Source organism: Melanerpes formicivorus, unplaced genomic scaffold, assembly GCF_026170545.1.
Source record: "Melanerpes formicivorus ecotype bairdi unplaced genomic scaffold, bMelFor1.0.p_v2 SCAF_15, whole genome shotgun sequence".
NCBI classification, from domain to species: domain Eukaryota; kingdom Metazoa; phylum Chordata; class Aves; order Piciformes; family Picidae; genus Melanerpes; species Melanerpes formicivorus.
The window spans coordinates 11,365,966-11,384,018 of NW_027142367.1; the positions used below are offsets into that span (position 1 = coordinate 11,365,966).

General features: G+C 43.5%; 1 protein-coding gene across 3 annotated transcripts in view; it reads right to left on the bottom strand.

Annotated features, from left to right (window-relative positions):
- The window catches only part of PIEZO2 (piezo type mechanosensitive ion channel component 2), a 381,856-nt gene that overhangs the window by 29,243 nt on the left and 334,560 nt on the right, over positions 1 to 18,053 (bottom strand). For 2 of the 3 annotated variants that reach the window (XM_068147620.1, XM_068147619.1), the window contains 3 exons: positions 17,700 to 17,765; positions 13,861 to 14,027; positions 10,358 to 10,533 (listed from right to left, as the gene is read on the bottom strand). In XM_068147620.1, coding sequence (XP_068003721.1) covers positions 10,358 to 10,533; positions 13,861 to 14,027; positions 17,700 to 17,765 — 409 coding nt within the window. Of the gene's footprint in view, positions 1 to 1,960; positions 2,129 to 10,357; positions 10,534 to 13,860; positions 14,028 to 17,699; positions 17,766 to 18,053 lie in introns of all 3 variants that reach the window. The other variant, XM_068147621.1, reaches the window with a different exon arrangement.

The window sequence follows — 18,053 nt, forward strand, 5'->3', positions numbered from 1 at the left end:
CTCCCTATACAACATCCCAGTGAACCCAGTGATTCACACCAACAAAGGGCAAATTAATATCAAGAGACACTGCATTATCTGAAAGTAGACCAAACACCTACTGACAAGAACCAGGACTGTGTATTACATCTATTTAAAGCATGCTCCACGTGAATGATGGGCAGCCATGGGGTTCCTTCTAAGCGTGGTGCTTTTAACATCCACCACATAGGTGCTCTACAACTGGAACATGAGCTAAACACACACATCATCCCCAATTCCAAATAAAAGAACAAGTCATCGCTAACATGGAGAAACACAATCCAGATGGCAAAACTGTCCCAGTGGTATCTTGCTTACCTTTAGGCTGCCCTATGTTCTTCAATACAACCTTCAGTGTTACTGTTTTTCTTCTGTGTCTACCTGTTTTCTTTTTCAGCTGTTCTTACTCACTCTGTTCAGCTCTGCTTTTTCACCTTGCTTATCCTGGGCTTTGCATGTCCATAATCACTTTCCCTCTCAATGCTCCATGCTGATGTCTCAGCTGGTGTAAATTCATCCAACCTCACAAATCCAGCTGGGAACCTGGATATCATAATCCCAACAATATTTTCTTGATTTTGCTTTCATCCTTCTCATCCCTCAATTATTTTTCTCCTCTCCCTTTGAATTTTTCTCTTTATAATTTCTGTTCTAGGCTTTCTCCACAGGTTAAGCAATGGGCATCAATTCCTTATCTTTTGTTGGCTGCATGTGCTTGTAGCTCAAGAGACAAAATCAGATCTCATAAGGTTCCTGTGAAGTGAATGGAGCCATATTCACACTTAAAGCATAGCCTTTTAAAGACAGCTGGAACTGGCAAAGCCAGTTGGCACTACCATCTCCTGTCAGAACTAAAAGTTAAGTTCCAGTTTTTCTTCTTTTACACTGCTTCCAAACATAATGTGGCTGGGTTAGAACACTTCATTGCTACCATATAAGAATAAATATTTCTAATTATTAATTAGTGTGTGTAACACTATTGAATAGGATATGGGTTTTGATGATTCTTGGTTAGCACTGATCATGGTTAAAACGTACAGAAGCATAAAATCCCATCATTTCCAAACTGATTGGCAACAAAAATGTGGAAAACCCTTTAAATGCTGGAAAAAAAAAAAAAAGAATGATCAAATCTGCCACAAAATTCCATATTTATAATATTTATAATGGTAGTTAAAACACCATTCCCCAATGCCATACAAACCCCTGGGGTTTACTGGCTAAAAAAAAAGTGAATAGTTCTGAATAGTTCTTTCTTGCAGTGTGTTAGTATGATTCACAATCTATTCATAACTATATTCCCATTCTTAATTCCCACACCTCACTGCCTGCAAATCAATGGTAAAGCAATCAAAACAGATTTAGCAGACTTTCCTATATGGGGAATACTCAAGACTGAAAGAGCAGGGCCAAGGCTTGCCTATGTTTGTCCCTAAAATTAGACATCCAAGTCCGTATTTAGCATCACTGATTAGCTGAGGAATTTCACTTCCAGCTGAAGTGTAATAGGAACAACCATCAACTTGATAACTATGAAGATCAGACTATTTTTTAGCTGAATAAATGCAGAGTTAAGCCAGTGTAATGTAGTGGGAGATCTTTTAAAATTGCATGAATTAAGGTTGGGAAAAACATAAACAAACAAAAAACCCCAAACAAAACCACAAACCAAACAAAAAAAACAAACAAAAAAACCCCCACACCCCACCCTAAAACCAAAACAAGAATAAGAAGTGAAACAGCAAAGGAGCCCTAGATTACCACCCTGACTTTGAACCTCAGAACCATGCCACAACATAGAAGGGAGTAAAGCTTCCATGAACCATGCAAACCGCTCTGTCTGTACGCCTCAGATCTGCAAAGGCAACTTCATGTCCCCTGCAGTGAAACATAATGGTATTGGGGAAATGAGTGAACAAAGCATGCATGAAGTAAGCACCTTGACACTATACTGCCACTGTCAGCTGATGAGGAAGACATATCCATGCTCTGCATTTTACGAAGCCTAGGTCGAGCGCGCTCACTTGTTTTAGGAACAGTGTCTGGTCCATCTAAATCATCAAGGGTGGACTGCCTTGAGAACAGCATGGTTGCTTCAGTGTAGCAGCTAGCAGCGCAAACAGTTATAAAGACAGTGTTAAACACACATGGTAGGCATCATGATACAACACGGTTCAGTCAACAAACATGGCTTGCCATGCAGCAAAACACTGACACAGAGAAAAAAGGTTCAGAGAGAAGATAAGGATTTGTTTGGAGTCACCATCTGAACACATTTCTACACACAGACTGCTCGTGATCATATTCTTGTAGGGGCTCTAGATGGCCAACAACCATCTAGTCACTGTTTGAATCTCTCTTTGGTATCTTCTCATAGCTTGTTGATATTCATGTAAGGGCTCTAGATGGCCAACAACCATCTAGTCACTGTTTGAATCTCTCTTTGGTATCTTCTCATAGCTTGTTGATATTCATGTAAGGGCTCTAGAAGGCTAACACCATCTAGTCACTGTTTGAATATCTCTTTGGTATCTTCTCATAGCTTGTTGATATTCATGTAAGGGCTCTAGAAGGCTAACACCATCTAGTCACTGTTTGAATATCTCTTTGGTATCTTCTCATAGCTTGTTGATATTCATGTAAGGGCTCTAGAAGGCTAACACCATCTAGTCACTGTTTGAATCTCTCTTTGGTATCTTCTCATAGCTTGTTGATATTCATGTAAGGGCTCTAGAAAGCTAACACCATCTAGTCACTGTTTGAATCTCTCTTTGGTATCTTCTCATAGCTTGTTGATATTCATGTAAGGGCTCTAGAAAGCTAACACCATCTAGTCACTGTTTGATCTCTTGGATATCTTCTCATATCTCTTTGATATTCATGTAGAGGCTCTAGAAGGCTAACAACTACGTAGTCACTACTTGAATATCTCTCTGGCATCTTCTCATACCTCTCTGAGAGGAAACCAACACAATGCTCTACATGCTTTTCAGAGGGCATCAATTTACATATGTGAGGAGGTTTCATTTTCTTTGTTTCCCCCTGAAATTTCCAAATTCCACAAAAATTGCTTTGGGAGGTGACCTTCTTTGTACAAATTCTGGTTTATTAGTGGCATACTGTGCTGAACCTTTTGACACAGGTACAAGCCAATTTCCTAAAAGAGCCCTTAAAACTGAGCAAGCTCATGTTCCACAAATAGAAAAATAGCTGTCAGACATTGGCTAATCCTCTTTCCGCACCAAAGAGCCAAATCGGATACGCTACTTAGCCAGCAGATTCATGCCAAGTGTAACCTGCTCTGCATGGGGATGGCTTTTATTTTGATATTTAGTAGTAAGCCCTGATGATTCCTTCCAGAAGATTTCATTTGTTTCAGCCACAGCTTCAAAATTATTTCAGAATTGGTAACATGCACATCTTGAAGGGACGGATATAATAATAAATCCTTATCTCCTTTCTCTTATCAAATATAACAGGACACCAGAGATGTACACCATCTATTGAGCATTTATGTGTTACTGGAGAAAAGAACTGAATGAGTTATGAGAAAGAAAGTACACAATTAAATAGAAGCACATAACACAGCAACAGGAAAGAAGCAAACACATTAATGACATATGGTAGGTAAATGGATTATTTTTCCTGTGAAAAAATCCTCGAGAAACACAGATGTCTATGAAATAAGTTGAAGGACCTGATGGTTTAACACATGCAGTGACCTGCCTGAGTCTCTCAGGGAGAAGAAAGGACCTCAAAATGCAGGATTTACACTCTACTTCTCTTCTTCTGAGTCCATCTATATCACACCTGAGCAGTGGCAGCAGGGGATTTGATTCCTTGGCAAGCATCATGTTTGTCCAGGGGCAGAGAGAAGTGGGAAAGAGGTCAGAAGGGAAGTGCAGTGGTGTTTTCTATGTTTCTTTGGACTTCCCAGCTTGAAGTGAGGAAAAAAAAATCTACTGGCATGAAGTGATGGTTTGGAGTTATTGCCTTAAGGAAAATGGGGAGGAAACTAGCAAAACAAGACCTTACACTCACTAATGGTAATTTCTAACAGAATGGGCTGAGACTAAAAGCTTTCTCTAGTCTCTGAATAGAAGAAAAGTACCACCAAATACCACAGGTATTGTGAAATACTTCCCTTCATGCCAGTGACACTTCTGTCCTGCCAGTTCATTTGGCCAAGACCCTTTACTAGCCACTCCATTTCTGGGTGCACACAGACAAAAGCTGGAGGGCTGTCTGCAAGGTGCAGGGTTTTGGTGTTCCTATAGGGCCAGCAGATCAACCCTAAAGACCTGATTCAGCAGCATGGAAACTTGCTGGAGATCTGTGTTACTAATTAAGAGAAGAGGCTTCCCTTTGCACATACACCTATGGAGTATAACCAGGTTGTTGGACTATCACTGAAGTTTTGGGGGCAGGAAGAAGACAATCTATTTTTGCAGATGAGCTTTCTTGTCTGTGTGTGACAGTGTTATCCATGTTCTATTTTACATCTTGAGGGCTGAGTTTATTCTTTTCAACAGTAACACCTCTTACTGAGGTTTTGAAATATTTTAAATGCAGATATAGTTCAAAGGGAACCTTCCAAGGGCCTCAAGCAGAGCAGCTGTTGAAATCAAAATAGCACATGCCCATTCATGTATTTTCAATGGAAGAAACCCATGCCAGCTGCCCTTCAAAACATAGAATCATAGAATTGTTTTGCTTGGAAGAGGCCTTGAAGATCACTGAGCCCAACCCTTAACACAGCACAGCCAAGTCCACCACTTAACTATGTCCCTCAGCACCACATCTACATGGCTTTTAAATCCCTCCAAGAACAGTGACTTCACAGTCCTGGGCAGTCTGTTACAGGGCTTCACCTTTTGGTGAAGGAATTTTGTCCTAATGTCCAATCTAAACCTCCCCTCTTGACCTATTGCATATTACCTGGGAGAAGAGATGAAGTCCCACCTCACTCCAACTTCCTTTCAGGTAGTTGTAGAGATCAAGGAGGTCTCCCCTCAGTCTTCTTTTCTTCAGGCTAGACAGCCCTAGTTCCCTCAGCCACTCCTCACCAGACCTGTTCTCTACAACCTTTGCCACCTTCATTGCCCTTCTCTGGACCTGCTCCAGCACCTCAATGTCCTTCTTGTAGCAAGGACTCCAAAACTAAACCCAGTACTCAAGGTGCAGACTCACCAGTGTTGAGTACAGGGGAACAATCTTTTACCTAGTCCTGCTGGTCACACTATTGCTGACACAGGCCAGGATGCTGTTTGCCTTCTTGGCCACCTGGGCACACTCTTGGCTCATACTCAGTGAAGTTCTGACCTGGGTCTCAGAAAAAAAGTAAACCCACCTACTAATCCAAATAGAAAAAAAAAGATAGTATTTATCCAGGTGAAGTCCCTGCAGTAATTTGGTTTACAGCTGCTTTAAATGAAGGATGACTCATTAGAAGAACTCTTGACAGAGGAGCTGCTCTGTATCCCTGAATGTCAGGAGATGTGTATGAGATAATAGCTGTAACAGTCCCTGTATTTTCTACATACTTTGTGTGCTCCCAGCATGGAAGAAATGAGAACTTGGCAAAGCTGGTGTCGACTCAGTCATTGATTATCACATAAACTCAATGCACACATATCTTCCTGAGTCACTTTACAAATTCCTGTCCTTGCAGACCTTGAAAAGCATTAGGCTCTTTAAAGCATTCAAAGACTTGTCATTTTAAATTAAAAGTTCATTAAAAGCCCCCAATTCAAGCTCTTTTTATAGGAAGTTGATGTGGTGTCCATTTCAAATGGGAGTGTATGTAGCAGTGGTGTTTTAATCCTTGGTGAGAAGGAAATGTCTTTACGACTTCCTTTTAACTAAACAAATTTACCCTTCTTGGAGAGTTTATTAGTTTAAGGGGTGCCTTACAAATTTTTCTGGGTGGTTTTTTCCTTTTTTCCTGTGCATGGGCTAGTTACTGACTGCCATTACTTTAATGAATTACTCCAGTCCCAGATTCCAAACATTTCCAATCACTCATGTGCTTAAATCAGACTCAGCTCAAAGCTCAGATTGGGACACTCCTTTCATCCTTTCTCCTAAGGCAAATGTTACTTCTCCAGTACTCCCTGCCTCAAGCCTTATTCTCCTACCTGGTGAGGGAAGCACACATGAAAAGTGCTGTCCATAAACGCCCTGACCACACTGGTATGTTTACTCTTTCAGGTGGATCAGAGGCTCCCACATGCAGCTCCTGTTGAAACCCAACCCAGGTAGAGCTGGGAACAGATTTGTGATTGATATTTGTGATTGATAGAAATCAATATAAGCTTAACTGTATATAAAACCTTGGATATGCTGAAATCTGGCTTAGGACTTGCATCTTCTCGCTATTTCATCATCATAAGCAAAGCCCCCAAAAGGCAACCAACTGGTTTTAGTAAGCTCCCAACCTGTTGCTGAAAGTCACAAGCAGTTTCAACTAAAAGAGGGAGGTTTAGGCTAGGTGGAAAGAATGTTTTATTTATACTGAAGGTACTGAGACACTGGCCCAGGCTGCCCAGAGAGGTGGCAGAAGCCCCATCCCTGGAAACACCCCAGGTCAGGTTGGATAGGGCTCTGGGCAACCTGCTCTAGTTGATGTCCCTGCTGAGTGCAAGGGAACTGAACTATGTGACCTTTAACTGTCCTTCCCAACCCCAAATATTCTATTATTCTATTCATTAACAAGGGTCAGCCCTGAACTTCACAAGAATTTCACACTTCCTGCAACTGATCAGGAGGGTTGTTCTGTCTGGAAATCCAGTGTTTAGAGCACTCAGAAGATACCTACAGTAACTCCTGTCCAGAATACTAAGGAATATGATGGCATGGCCTCTACGTTTCTGCAGCCCTGCGTACTTCCAGGTCTGCTAATATTACCCATAGACCTAATGTCCACTACAGAATTTTGAGCAGGGCAATCAAAGGATATCTGGAATACTGCATCCAGTTCTGGAGCCCTCAATACAGGAAGGACACGGACCTGATGGGTCCAGAAGAGGGCCACAAAAATTATCAGGGGGCTGGAGCACCTCTGCTGTGAGGACAGGCTGAGGAGCTGGGGTTGTTCAGCCTGGAAAAGGCTCCAGGGAGACCTAATAGCAGCCTTCCAGTACCTGAAGGGGGCCCACAAGAAGGATGGAGAGGGACTTTTTACAAAGACCTGGAATGATAGGATGAGGGGCAATGGCTTCAAACTAGAGAAGACCAGATTTAGAGTGGATGCTAGGAAAAAGTTCTTTACCATGAGGATAGTGGAATACTGGAGCAGGTTGCCCAGGGAGGTGGTTGGGACCCCATCCTTGGAGACTTTCAAGATGAGGTTCGACAGGGCTCTGGGCAACCTGATCTAGTTGTGGAAGTCCCTGCTTACTGCAGAGGGGGTTGGAATTCTAGAGCTCCCTTCCAACCCAAACCATTCTATGATTCTGTGATTTTATGATTCTATGAGTACTAGTTAGAAAGCCTCTGCTCCTCCCCCGAAATCTTCCATTTGCCATCCCAGGTCCATGATCACAGGGATGCTTTAGCTTTAATTAGTTGATTGTACTGAACATCATTATTTTGAAATGTAAAATGTCCCTTTCTTCTTGTTTGGGCAATTAAAAAAAAGAGTGAGTTTCCAAATGACTTCTAAAAAGGCTGATAAAGACTGTGGTCATCCCAGGAAGAGACATGAAAGGGTGCCCCAAGGCACAGATGGCATTATCATCCAATCAACAGACTCATTTTTGCTTCCTCTAATTACAGGTCATTATTAGTACTATAGCAGATGTGCACAATACTCCCAGTGCAAGAATATTTGATTGTTGATTGCCAGAAAGAGAATCTGAGATTAATCAGTCATGATATTGCCTTTGCTAATCCTTTGTTCATAGGTCCTGTGACATCTTCTGAGGAAACAGAGTTGACAGTAAGACATGGGAAAGATTTGACAACTTCTGTTGCAAAGCAGCTTCACACAATCACTGGATTCTCTGGGCTTGAGAAGAGATTTTTTAATTGCCTAACTATGCTTAAAGCAGGGTGACAAATGGGTGGTCATTCTGAGGGAAAAAAAGGAAAAAGACATAAGTGGAGCCCAACCCTGGATACCACCTCGTGGAAGAGACAGAATTCACACATGAAAATTGCAAGATTTCATTTTTATCATTAATTTTGCAGTTGGCTTCCCTTTGCTTCTAGTTAAAGTTCTTGCTAATTGTCCTGGTTTGAGCTAGATCAGAATCAATTCTGGTCAGTGCTGTGACTTCTCAGCTCAGCCTCTGCTCAGTACAAAAACTTTCTGAAGTTCAGGGCAGGTTTGCACAACCAGGGGCTGCTTCTAGCAGTGAGGACACTGATGGGGAGAGTTACTGCCAAGGGCTGGACTGCAGAAAGGCTCTGGCATAGACTTGCTCCTGTGCACCCCAAGGGCACTGCCAGCTCTTGTGTACCATGCTGGGGTGAAGTCAGTCAGAGGTGATACCTGTAGGAAGGAGTGGAGAGGACAGGTGACCCTCAACTGACCAACAAGGGGTTCAATCCCAAGGACATCCTCTTGAGACTCAAGATGAGGGTTCTCCAGGGTCAAGCCTCTTCTTCTATGGTCAGTGTCTGGGGAAGACTCTGTCTGTTCTGCCTTCAATCCTCCTCCATGTGTTTTTGTATTTCCAGAATCCAGCTTCTGAATCCGGTTCCCATCTGCCTCTGAGTCCAGTATGGAACTTCCCAGTGCCAGTCCATAGCATCAGTGATGACAGTGACATCACTGCCATCAGGGAGTTGAGTTCCATATTGGTTTGTATCTATTTGTCTCTGTTTAATGTTATTGTTATTACTTTAATTACAGCTGGTTTAGTTTTCTTTTTCAATCAATAACCCTCTCTCCCTTACTTCTTTCTCTTCCCTGTGAGAAGGGAGTGTGGTTAATAGTGTCTGTCACTGTCTAGTGGCCAGTTGAGCCCTAAGCCCTGACACTGCTATGTTTGTACAACAATGACAGTAAACAATGTGACTATGAACCACTTAATGCAGGACTGATATTATTATCCTTCTTTAGGTGAGACTGAACTTTGTGGAGTTAAATCCTGCCCTGCAGACATCCAAGTGAGCTGGTAATAGTCTTTGGCTCTACATTTTTCTCATGTCATCTGACTTCTGCAAAACTTAGAGACAAAACATAAAGGTGTTGCTTAGTTGGGTAGCTGGCCACCAGGAAAGGTTTGCTGGGGTTTGGTGTTTTTACTGGAGTGAACCTCTCCAAGGCCAGTGCTCACCCCTGGGGAGCAATCTGTGAATAGTTTGTTGAAGCACAGTAATCCCAGGCATGCTCTGACATTTGCTTTTCAATAACAGCAGAAAGGAAGACAAGTCCTCGTTGTTTTCAGTCTGGTAACATCTGCCCATATGTCATTAGTAAATCTAAGCATAATCTAGTGTACACAGAAGCTACTGAGTTTGCTGGGAGTATCAAACACCGTCTGATACTGCCACACTTCAGAGAAGAACAGGAGACAGCAGAACACAATGGATTATGAATCTGCTGGATTTCCAAAGCTCTCACTTCTCTCTCTCACGTTGGACAAGTTCTACAGTCTCTAAACAAAGTCAAGAGCACTAAGAACAGGGTGGGAACAGGCTGCCTCTGTAAGAGAAGGAAGTGGATGTGTGTGCTTCTGAGTGCATGGAGCAGCAGGAGTGTGAGGGTGTTTTGGAAAGGGACTTGGTGGCATCCACTGCCTCTAGTAAAGAATGAGGAAGGTGGTTTTCCTGAACCAATATGGGTAGTTGAGCCACAAACTGAGCAGCTCTGCTGGCTGGTGATCAGAGCAGTTATGAAATCAGGCTTCTCAGATGATCTTTGCCCTGTATGAGAAGGGGATTTTGTTCTCTCAAATCCAGAATCTCACTTCATGCAAAATCTTTTGTGATTGGTGGGCAACAGGCAACAATTTCTTCAACAAAGACAAAATATTTGTAATGAATCACCCTTCCACAAACTCCATGCCTAAATTCCTAAACCAGTATCCCATAAGCATCCCCTTCCCATTACTTTTTACATTATCAGAATCCCTGTCAATGAATCCTAATTCCAGGGAAACCAGAAAGCAGTGGGGTAGTCATACAGAGGAAAAGGAGTTAAGCCAACAACTGAGTCCACCACTATAAAGGAATCATAATCTAGATCAGAGTTTTCACTGTAAAAATGGAATGGATTAATCAAAAAGAGGATTCAGTATTGATTAGAAAGTTCATCAGTACTTAGACATTATGTAAAATTATGCCTAATGCTTGATCCATCTTTCACAAAGCAAAGTTAAATCCATACCTGGAGATACTGTCACGAGAAGCTGCTGAATCTAAACTATCCATCCTTTCAGATGCTTGCAAACCAGAAGCTTGACTAGGATTTTTATCAATGGAGTCCAGTCCTGACTCCTTTGAAAGTTTCATCATGTGGTTCTGGTAGTACATATGGATGCTCTCCCTTGTTGGAACATTGCCCTGTGGAAGAGATTAGAGTTAGAGGTACATGGCAGGGGGCTGGTATATTCTTTGAGGGACTGGTTTCCTCTGCCATTTGGCAAGGAACCAGTTAAGGACTGTGCAAACAGCTTCCTAGTATATAATCTCCCAATAGTAGTTCCTTTTAATAGTAGAAGCTGCATTCTGACTTGGTGGTAGATGTTCCATCCCCAGACAGGTCTCTGAGTGACTTGATCTGGATGAAGATATCCCTGCTGACTGTAGGGGTTGGACTAGGTGACATTTAAAGGTCCTGTCCAACCTAAACCTTTCTATGATTCTGTAACTAAGCTGCAGGTTTCCATCTGAGCAACCAGCCCATTGGTTTATGGTGCTAGCGGACATCAACAGTTGCTGGGCAGTTTGAGGCTTTATCAAGGAGCACTAATGCCCATGGTGGGGAGGCTGGAGTAGGCCCCTTCCAACCTAAGCCATTCTATGATTCTATAATGTGGTGTTGACCTTTTTGACATATTCATCTGTGAGACACACAGACATACAGACATACAGAGAATCAACCAGGTTGGAAGAGACCTCCAAGATCATCAAGTCTAATGGATCACGGTCTGAAGCTTGTAAGTAAAACTGGAAAGAACTAAAAATGTGGCTTCTATGCCATGTTTCCAGAATAGTTGGGTAGTTTGTGACATACCTAGAAAAAACCTGGGTTTGAATTATGAGTTTTATCCAACTTCAGGGTATCACCTATGTGAATTTTGAAGATCCAGACACATTTCCAGCTACACTATCAACACAAATCTTTGATAATAATGGGTTTTATGAAAATGCAACTAGTTTGTGGAGGACCATACATCTCCTTGAGAAGTGAAGAAAGTTATGCCTGTAGGTTTCCAGTCGTTTCCAGCAGGTCTACAAAGAGACTGAAATATGCAGATTGAGGTGGTTTTGGAGCTGCTTTCAACGCCATGCCTTCTCCTCTCCACTTGAATCTATCCTCACTCCTCCAAATCACATTTTATTACAAGAGTGTTTCAGCCAAATAGTTTTATCAAAGGATGATTTTTTAAAATGTTTTTTTGTGTGTGTGCATAGATAACCACAGAATCATTAAGGTTGGAAAAGACCTTTAAGATCGTCAAGTAAAACCTTCAACCGAACACTACTAATGACCATTAACCCCTGTCCCAAAGTACCATGTCCACCACTTCTATAGGCAGCTTGTTCCAAAGCCTCACCAATCTTTCAGCAAAGAAATTTTTCCTAATATCCAACCAAAACCTCCCCTGGTGCAACTTTAGGCCATTTCCTTTTGTTCTATTGTTGGTCTCATAGTTTCATAGTTTCATTCAGGGTTGGAAGGGACCACAAGGATCAGCTAGTTCCACCCCCCCTGCCATGGGCAGGGACACCCCACACTAGATCAGGCTGGCCAGAGCCTCATCCAGCCTGCTCTTAAACACCCCCAGGGACGGGGCCTCGACCACCTCCCTGGACAACCCATTCCAGGGTTTCACCACTCTCATGGTGAAGAACCTCCTCCTCACATCCAGCCTGAATCTCCCCACCTCCAGCTTCATTCCATTCCCCCTAGTCCTATCACTACCTGAGATCCTGACAAGTCCTTCCCCAGCCTTCCTGTAGGCCCCCTTCAGATACTGGAAGGCGACAATTAGGTCTCCTCAGAGCCTTCTCTTCTGCAGACTGAACAGCCCCAACTCCTTCAGTCTGTCCTCATAGGAGAGGTGCTCCAGCCCTCTGATCATCCTCGTGGCCCTTCTCTGGACACGTTCCAGCACCTCCACATCCCTCTTGTAATAGGGGCTCCAGAACTGGACACAGTACTCCAGGTGGGGTCTCACCAGGGCTGAGTAGAGGGGGAGGATCACCTCCCTCGACCTGCTGGCCACACTTCTCCTGATGCAGCCCAGGATCTGATTGGCTTTGCGGGCTGCAAGTGCACACTGAGAGCTCATGTTGAGCTTTTTGTCCACCAGCACCCCCAAGTCTCTCTCCTCAGGGCTACCCTCCAGCCAGTCACTGCCCAGCCTGTATTTGTGCCTGGGATTGCCTCGACCCAGATGCAGGACCCTGCACTTGCTCTTATTGAACTTCATGAGGTTGGCCTGTGCCCACCTCTCCAGCCTGTCAAGGTCCCTCTGGATGGCCTCCCTTCCCTCCAGCGTGTCTGCTGCACCACACAGCTTGGTGTCATCAGCAAACTTGCTGAGGGTGCACTCAATGCCACTGTCCATGGCACCCACAAAGATGTTGAATAAGACAGGTCCCAGGACTGATCCCTGAGGGACTCCACTTGTCACTGGCCTCCACTGGGACATGGAGCCATTGACAGCCACTCTTTGGGTGCGACCATCAAGCCAGTTCCTTATCCATCTAGTGGTCCACCAATCAAACCCACGTGTCACCAGTTTGGAGACCAGGATGTGGTGTGGGACAGTGTCAAAGGCTTTGCTCAGGTCCAGGTTCACTTAAGAAAAGAGACCAACACCCATTTCACTACAACTTCCTTCAAGGTGGCTGTAGAGAGCAATAAGGTCACCCCTCAGCTTTCTCTTCTCCAAATGAAACACTCTCAAGTAAATAAATTATTTTATTAATTAATTTATTTTAAATAAATGAACATCCAGTTCTGGGGTCCCTATTACAAGAGAGAGCTGGAGGTGCTGAAATGTGTCCAAACTAGGGCCCACAAGGATGATCAGAGGGCTGGAGCTCCTCTCCTACAGAGACAGGCACAGAGTGTTGGGGTTGTTCAGTTGGGAGAAGAGAAGGCTCTGAGGACACCTAATTGTGGCCTTCCAATATTTGAAGGGGGCCTACCAGAAAGCTGGTGAGGGACTTTTTAGGATAGTCAGATAGTGATTGGACTAGGGGGATTGGAGCAAAACTAGAAGTGGGTACATTCGGATGGATGTTAGGAAGAAGTTGCTCCCCACGAGGGTGGTGAGACACTGGAACAGGTTGCCCAGGGCAGTGGTAGAAGCCTCATCCCTAGAGGTTTTCAAGGCCAGGCTGGATGGGGCTCTGAGCAATCTGAACTAGTGTGAGCTGTCCCTGCCCATGGCAGGGAGGTTGGAACCAGATGATCCTTGAGGTGCCTTCCAGCCCTGACAATTCTATGATTCTATACATTTATAAAAAAACGGTTTCTATTTCAAAAATATGAAGCAGAAAGCCACAAAAGAGGCCAGACATATTTTTAAGATGCACATGTAAGTGAGACTTTCATAAGTTTTCTCCTTAACACAGTGACCTGAAAAGACAACTTTTCATTTTTCACTGAGCTGGAAATGGCATTAGCAGAATGAGAAAGACCAGAGGTGTTACCTTCTTAATCTCCCTGGTCAGCATACAGCGCTCGATTCGTAGCACAGTGGAGATATCGATGTGCTCTCTGGAGATGGAATTAAGCCAGGCTGTGAAACTGTCCAGTGTTGCCAGGAAAAGGACCCAAGTGAACTTCAAGATATTAAATATCCTCTTGATGATGTTATCTGAGGGACAGCAAAAGCAACAGAGTTAATGAGCACAATCATCTTTCATTCTGTATCTGCTCAGAGTCAGACTCTCTCTTTTTACAATAATCCAGGCTGCAAGACCCTGTCATGGTAAGAAATCTCTGAAGATGGCTGGAGGCCCTTTTGGCTGTCTGGGCCATTTTCCTGCCTGTATGTCTAGGCTTATCATCTGGAATCCCTTTTCCAACCCTTAACTCCCTCACCCTGCAATCACCAGTCATACAAACAGTCCTTGATTCTAGAGAGACTCTGTGCACAGGTCTGCAGAATGAAACCCACAGACCTGGGTATCTCCTGAGAGCTATTCTACACCTTGCGCTCCTGTGATCTCCATCTCTTCTCAGTCAGTGTGCAGAGCTGAACTCCTTACCTCTCTCTTTATCATAGTATCATAGTATCATTCAGGGTTGGAAGGGACCACAAGGATCATCTAGTTCCAACCCCCCTGCCATGGGCAGGGACACCCCACACTAGATCAGGCTGGCCAGAGCCTCATCCAGCCTGGTCTTAAACTATGATACTATGACACTATGATCTCCATCTCTTCTCAGTCAGTGTGCAGAGCTGAACTCCTTACCTCTCTATTTATTTGTGCATGTTTCTCTCTGTCTATATCTACCATGCACGCACATATGGTTTGAAGTAGATACTAAGAAGCCACTCCATGAGTTAAAGCATGATGCTCTCCTTAACCTCACTTCTTAGCTGTACCACAAGATGGCATGCAAAACTTGGTGGAGCACACGTTTGCTCCTTCTAGAATCATAGAATTGTTTTGGTTGGAAAAGACCTTTAAGATCATAAAGCCTGCAAAGGTGAAGCTGTAATAAAGCAACAGAGTTCCTATGGAGGAGCACACACATGCCTCTGGGTGTGCAGGCAGGGTTGTATGCACTTACATGTGGTGACAAGCTGAGGAAAAAAAGCCATTAGTGGAAGATTCCTGTAAAGTGCATGTTGAATTGGTAGTAGGCATCACATGTCTGAGCAATGGTATGGAACTGGCCTGGTATCTCTGAGTGTAGGAGCATTTATCCCACTTCACTTGGTCATATTATAACCATATTTTGCCCCCTTTTCAGGCTTTAAAATGTAATTTAAAAGTGGAGATATTTTATCATTTATCTAACCCAGAAAGGTAGTAGATGTCCCATCCCTGGAAACATTCCAGGTCGGTGTAGACACGTCTCTGAGCAAGCTGATGTAGTTGAAGAGGTCCCTGCTGACTGAAGGAGGGCTGGACTAGATGATATTAAAAGGTCATGTCCAACATAAAATATTCTGTGCTTCTGTACTTGAATTTTAGTCACACATATTTGCACATGAAGGTCTTGAAATGAGTGAAACCTTGCCCCTGGAAACTAACTGTAAGGCTGTCTCTACTTTAAAGGAGCATTCCTTTCCTTTGAATCCCAGATGCTATTACAAACAGGTTAAAAGAAAACTGGCACTCATGCACAAAAATATACAACATGCAAATGTTCTTTTTTAACCCACATTCTTCCTTTCTACTGGCAGCTCTCAGGTTAAAATTATCTCTATTAATGACCACTGCTGGCATGGTATAGTCTCACCGCAGGCACTTTGCCAAGCTCTTCCAGGCTAACCTGGAAGGTCATTTTTCTCCCTGGGATGGGGGTGATTGAACTATACATTTTTAATGCTGTTGTAGGTAGCTTTCCTGCTCTTCCAAACTTCTTCAAAAGAATCCTTTGGGGGTCAATTGCATCTAAACATCTTCCAAAAGGGAAACAAATATTTATTTTCTGCAGAGTCTTACTCTAACTTCAAGGCTCAAATGCAGAGAAGCCTTCTCAGCGTGAGACAGGATTTCAGCTAAGGGTAATAGATTCTAATGCCTCATTAACAATTGCCATTTAGTTTTTCTCACACTCTTCTTTAAAAAATATTACCTAGGAATGTTCAAAGTATTTCAACAAAGCACTTTAAATTGACTGTTTCCAATATAAATTAACTACTTTCTCTTTCCCTAACTCCTGTGTAGCACCAACAGTACTCCCCTGGAGATGTTGAGTGATTTGCTTCAGTGTGTTAATACAAGGAACTGCATCACCAGGAAGTTACAAATAAATCAGGACCCCAAACCCCCACCAAAACCCCTCCATAGCAACACAACTTGTTTATTTGAGACCACTGATCTTGTGAGGAATGTTACATCATTGTAACAGAATCATAAAATGGTCCAGATTGGAAGGGACCTCCAAAGGTCATTTAGTCCAAATCCCTCTGCAGTAAGGAGGGGCATCCTCAACTAGGTTAGGCTGCCCAGAGCCCTATGGAGCCTCACCCTGAATGTCTCCAGGGGTGGGGCCCTAACTACCTTCTTGGGCAACCTGTAAACATCTTCTACCCTGTGGCACACTCAGGGATATAATTCCAACTGGAACTGCGGGAACCAGTTTTAGATGGAGAAGACATTGAATATATTGAAAGTGAAGGCTCCCAGACCAGAATCCAATCATGTCCTGAGCTGCACCCAAAGCAGTGTGGACAGCAGGCAGAGGGAGTGGATTCTGCTCTTCTGCTCTGCTCTGCTCTGCTGAGACCCCACCTGCAGTGCTGGGTCCAGCTCAGGAGAGTCATGGACCTGTTGGAGTGGTCCCAGAGGAGGCCACCACAATGGTCCCAGGGCTCAAGCACCTCTGGTGTGAGGACAGACTGAAAGAGTTTGGCTTGTTCAGCCCAGAGAAGAGAAGGCTCCAGGCAGACCTTCTTGTGGCCTTTCAGTACTTAAAGGAGGCTTGCAAGAAATCTGGGGACAGGCTTTTTAGCAGGGCCTGTTGTGACAGGACAAGGGGCGATGGTTTAAACTAAAGCAGGGAATACTTAGACTGGAGAGACAAAAGACATTTTTTACAATGAAAATAGTGAAACTGCCCAAGGTTTCCCAGAGAGGTGGTAGATGCCTCAACCCTGGAAACATTCCAGGTCAGGTTGGACAGAGCTCTGAGTAATCTAACTCTACTTGAAGATGTCCCTGTTTACTAAGGGAAGGTGGGACCAGACCTTTAAAGGTCTGTTCCAACCCAAACAGATCTAAGTCTCACTCAAGATAAGCCATAATGAAGACTTAGTTAGGAGGAATATTCTGTTTCCTTATTTTAGCGAAGCTAGAAACAGAGCCCAGCTTTGACTTATGATCTATTACATCAATGAGAACATTTAAGATTAGGAAAGTCTTATTTTATAGAGGAGGCTATGGCACCTTGCTGAATGTGTGAGCACCAGACAAAAGTATTGTCTTAAGCTTGCTAAAATACACTGAAAGAACACAAGGTTTTTGTGCTAATAATGAGATTTCAGACATTCATTTTAACACAGGGCTGTATGCAACCTGGGATGAATTGTAAGCTAAGGTGTAAATTCTGTCAGTAAAATATAAAGTGATCAAGTCTGAGCTTGCAGATGTGTTTACTAATTTGTGCAGAGAATGAAGTTATCAGCTGACAGCCCAGGACCAGAAGTTCCTATGCTCAGGACTTGCAAACCTGAAGGTAGTTAGGAAGTTCTCACTGCACAGGTTGAGAGATGATTTTGTGGCTTTTATGCAAGTCTGGGATCATTGCAAGGCTGTCTCTATGAGATGACACTAGCCACAACTGCATTACCCTCCTTCTGCCTTCATACCTGGTCCATCAGATTTCTTCTTGACTGGTTCCTCTTCACTGTCTTCACAGTCTGCATCAGTACCACCTGTTGAAAACAATGAGTGATAATAAGGGTTATACCTGTAGAATTATGGGTGTGACATTTGAGCTAGAAAATGCTGTTACTAAACAGTAGAGAATGGTTCTTCACCCAACATCAGAAAGCACATCTCCACTTCTAATGGAGTCAGGTGAGGGGACACCCCTGTCAGTGAAGGTCTTCATGGATGACCACACCTCTCTTGTAGTTTGTGGTGGCATTTTCTTACTACATAGAGCTGAGCAACATCAGCTTTTGCTGTGCTCTGATCTTCTGCTGTCTCTGACCTAGCAA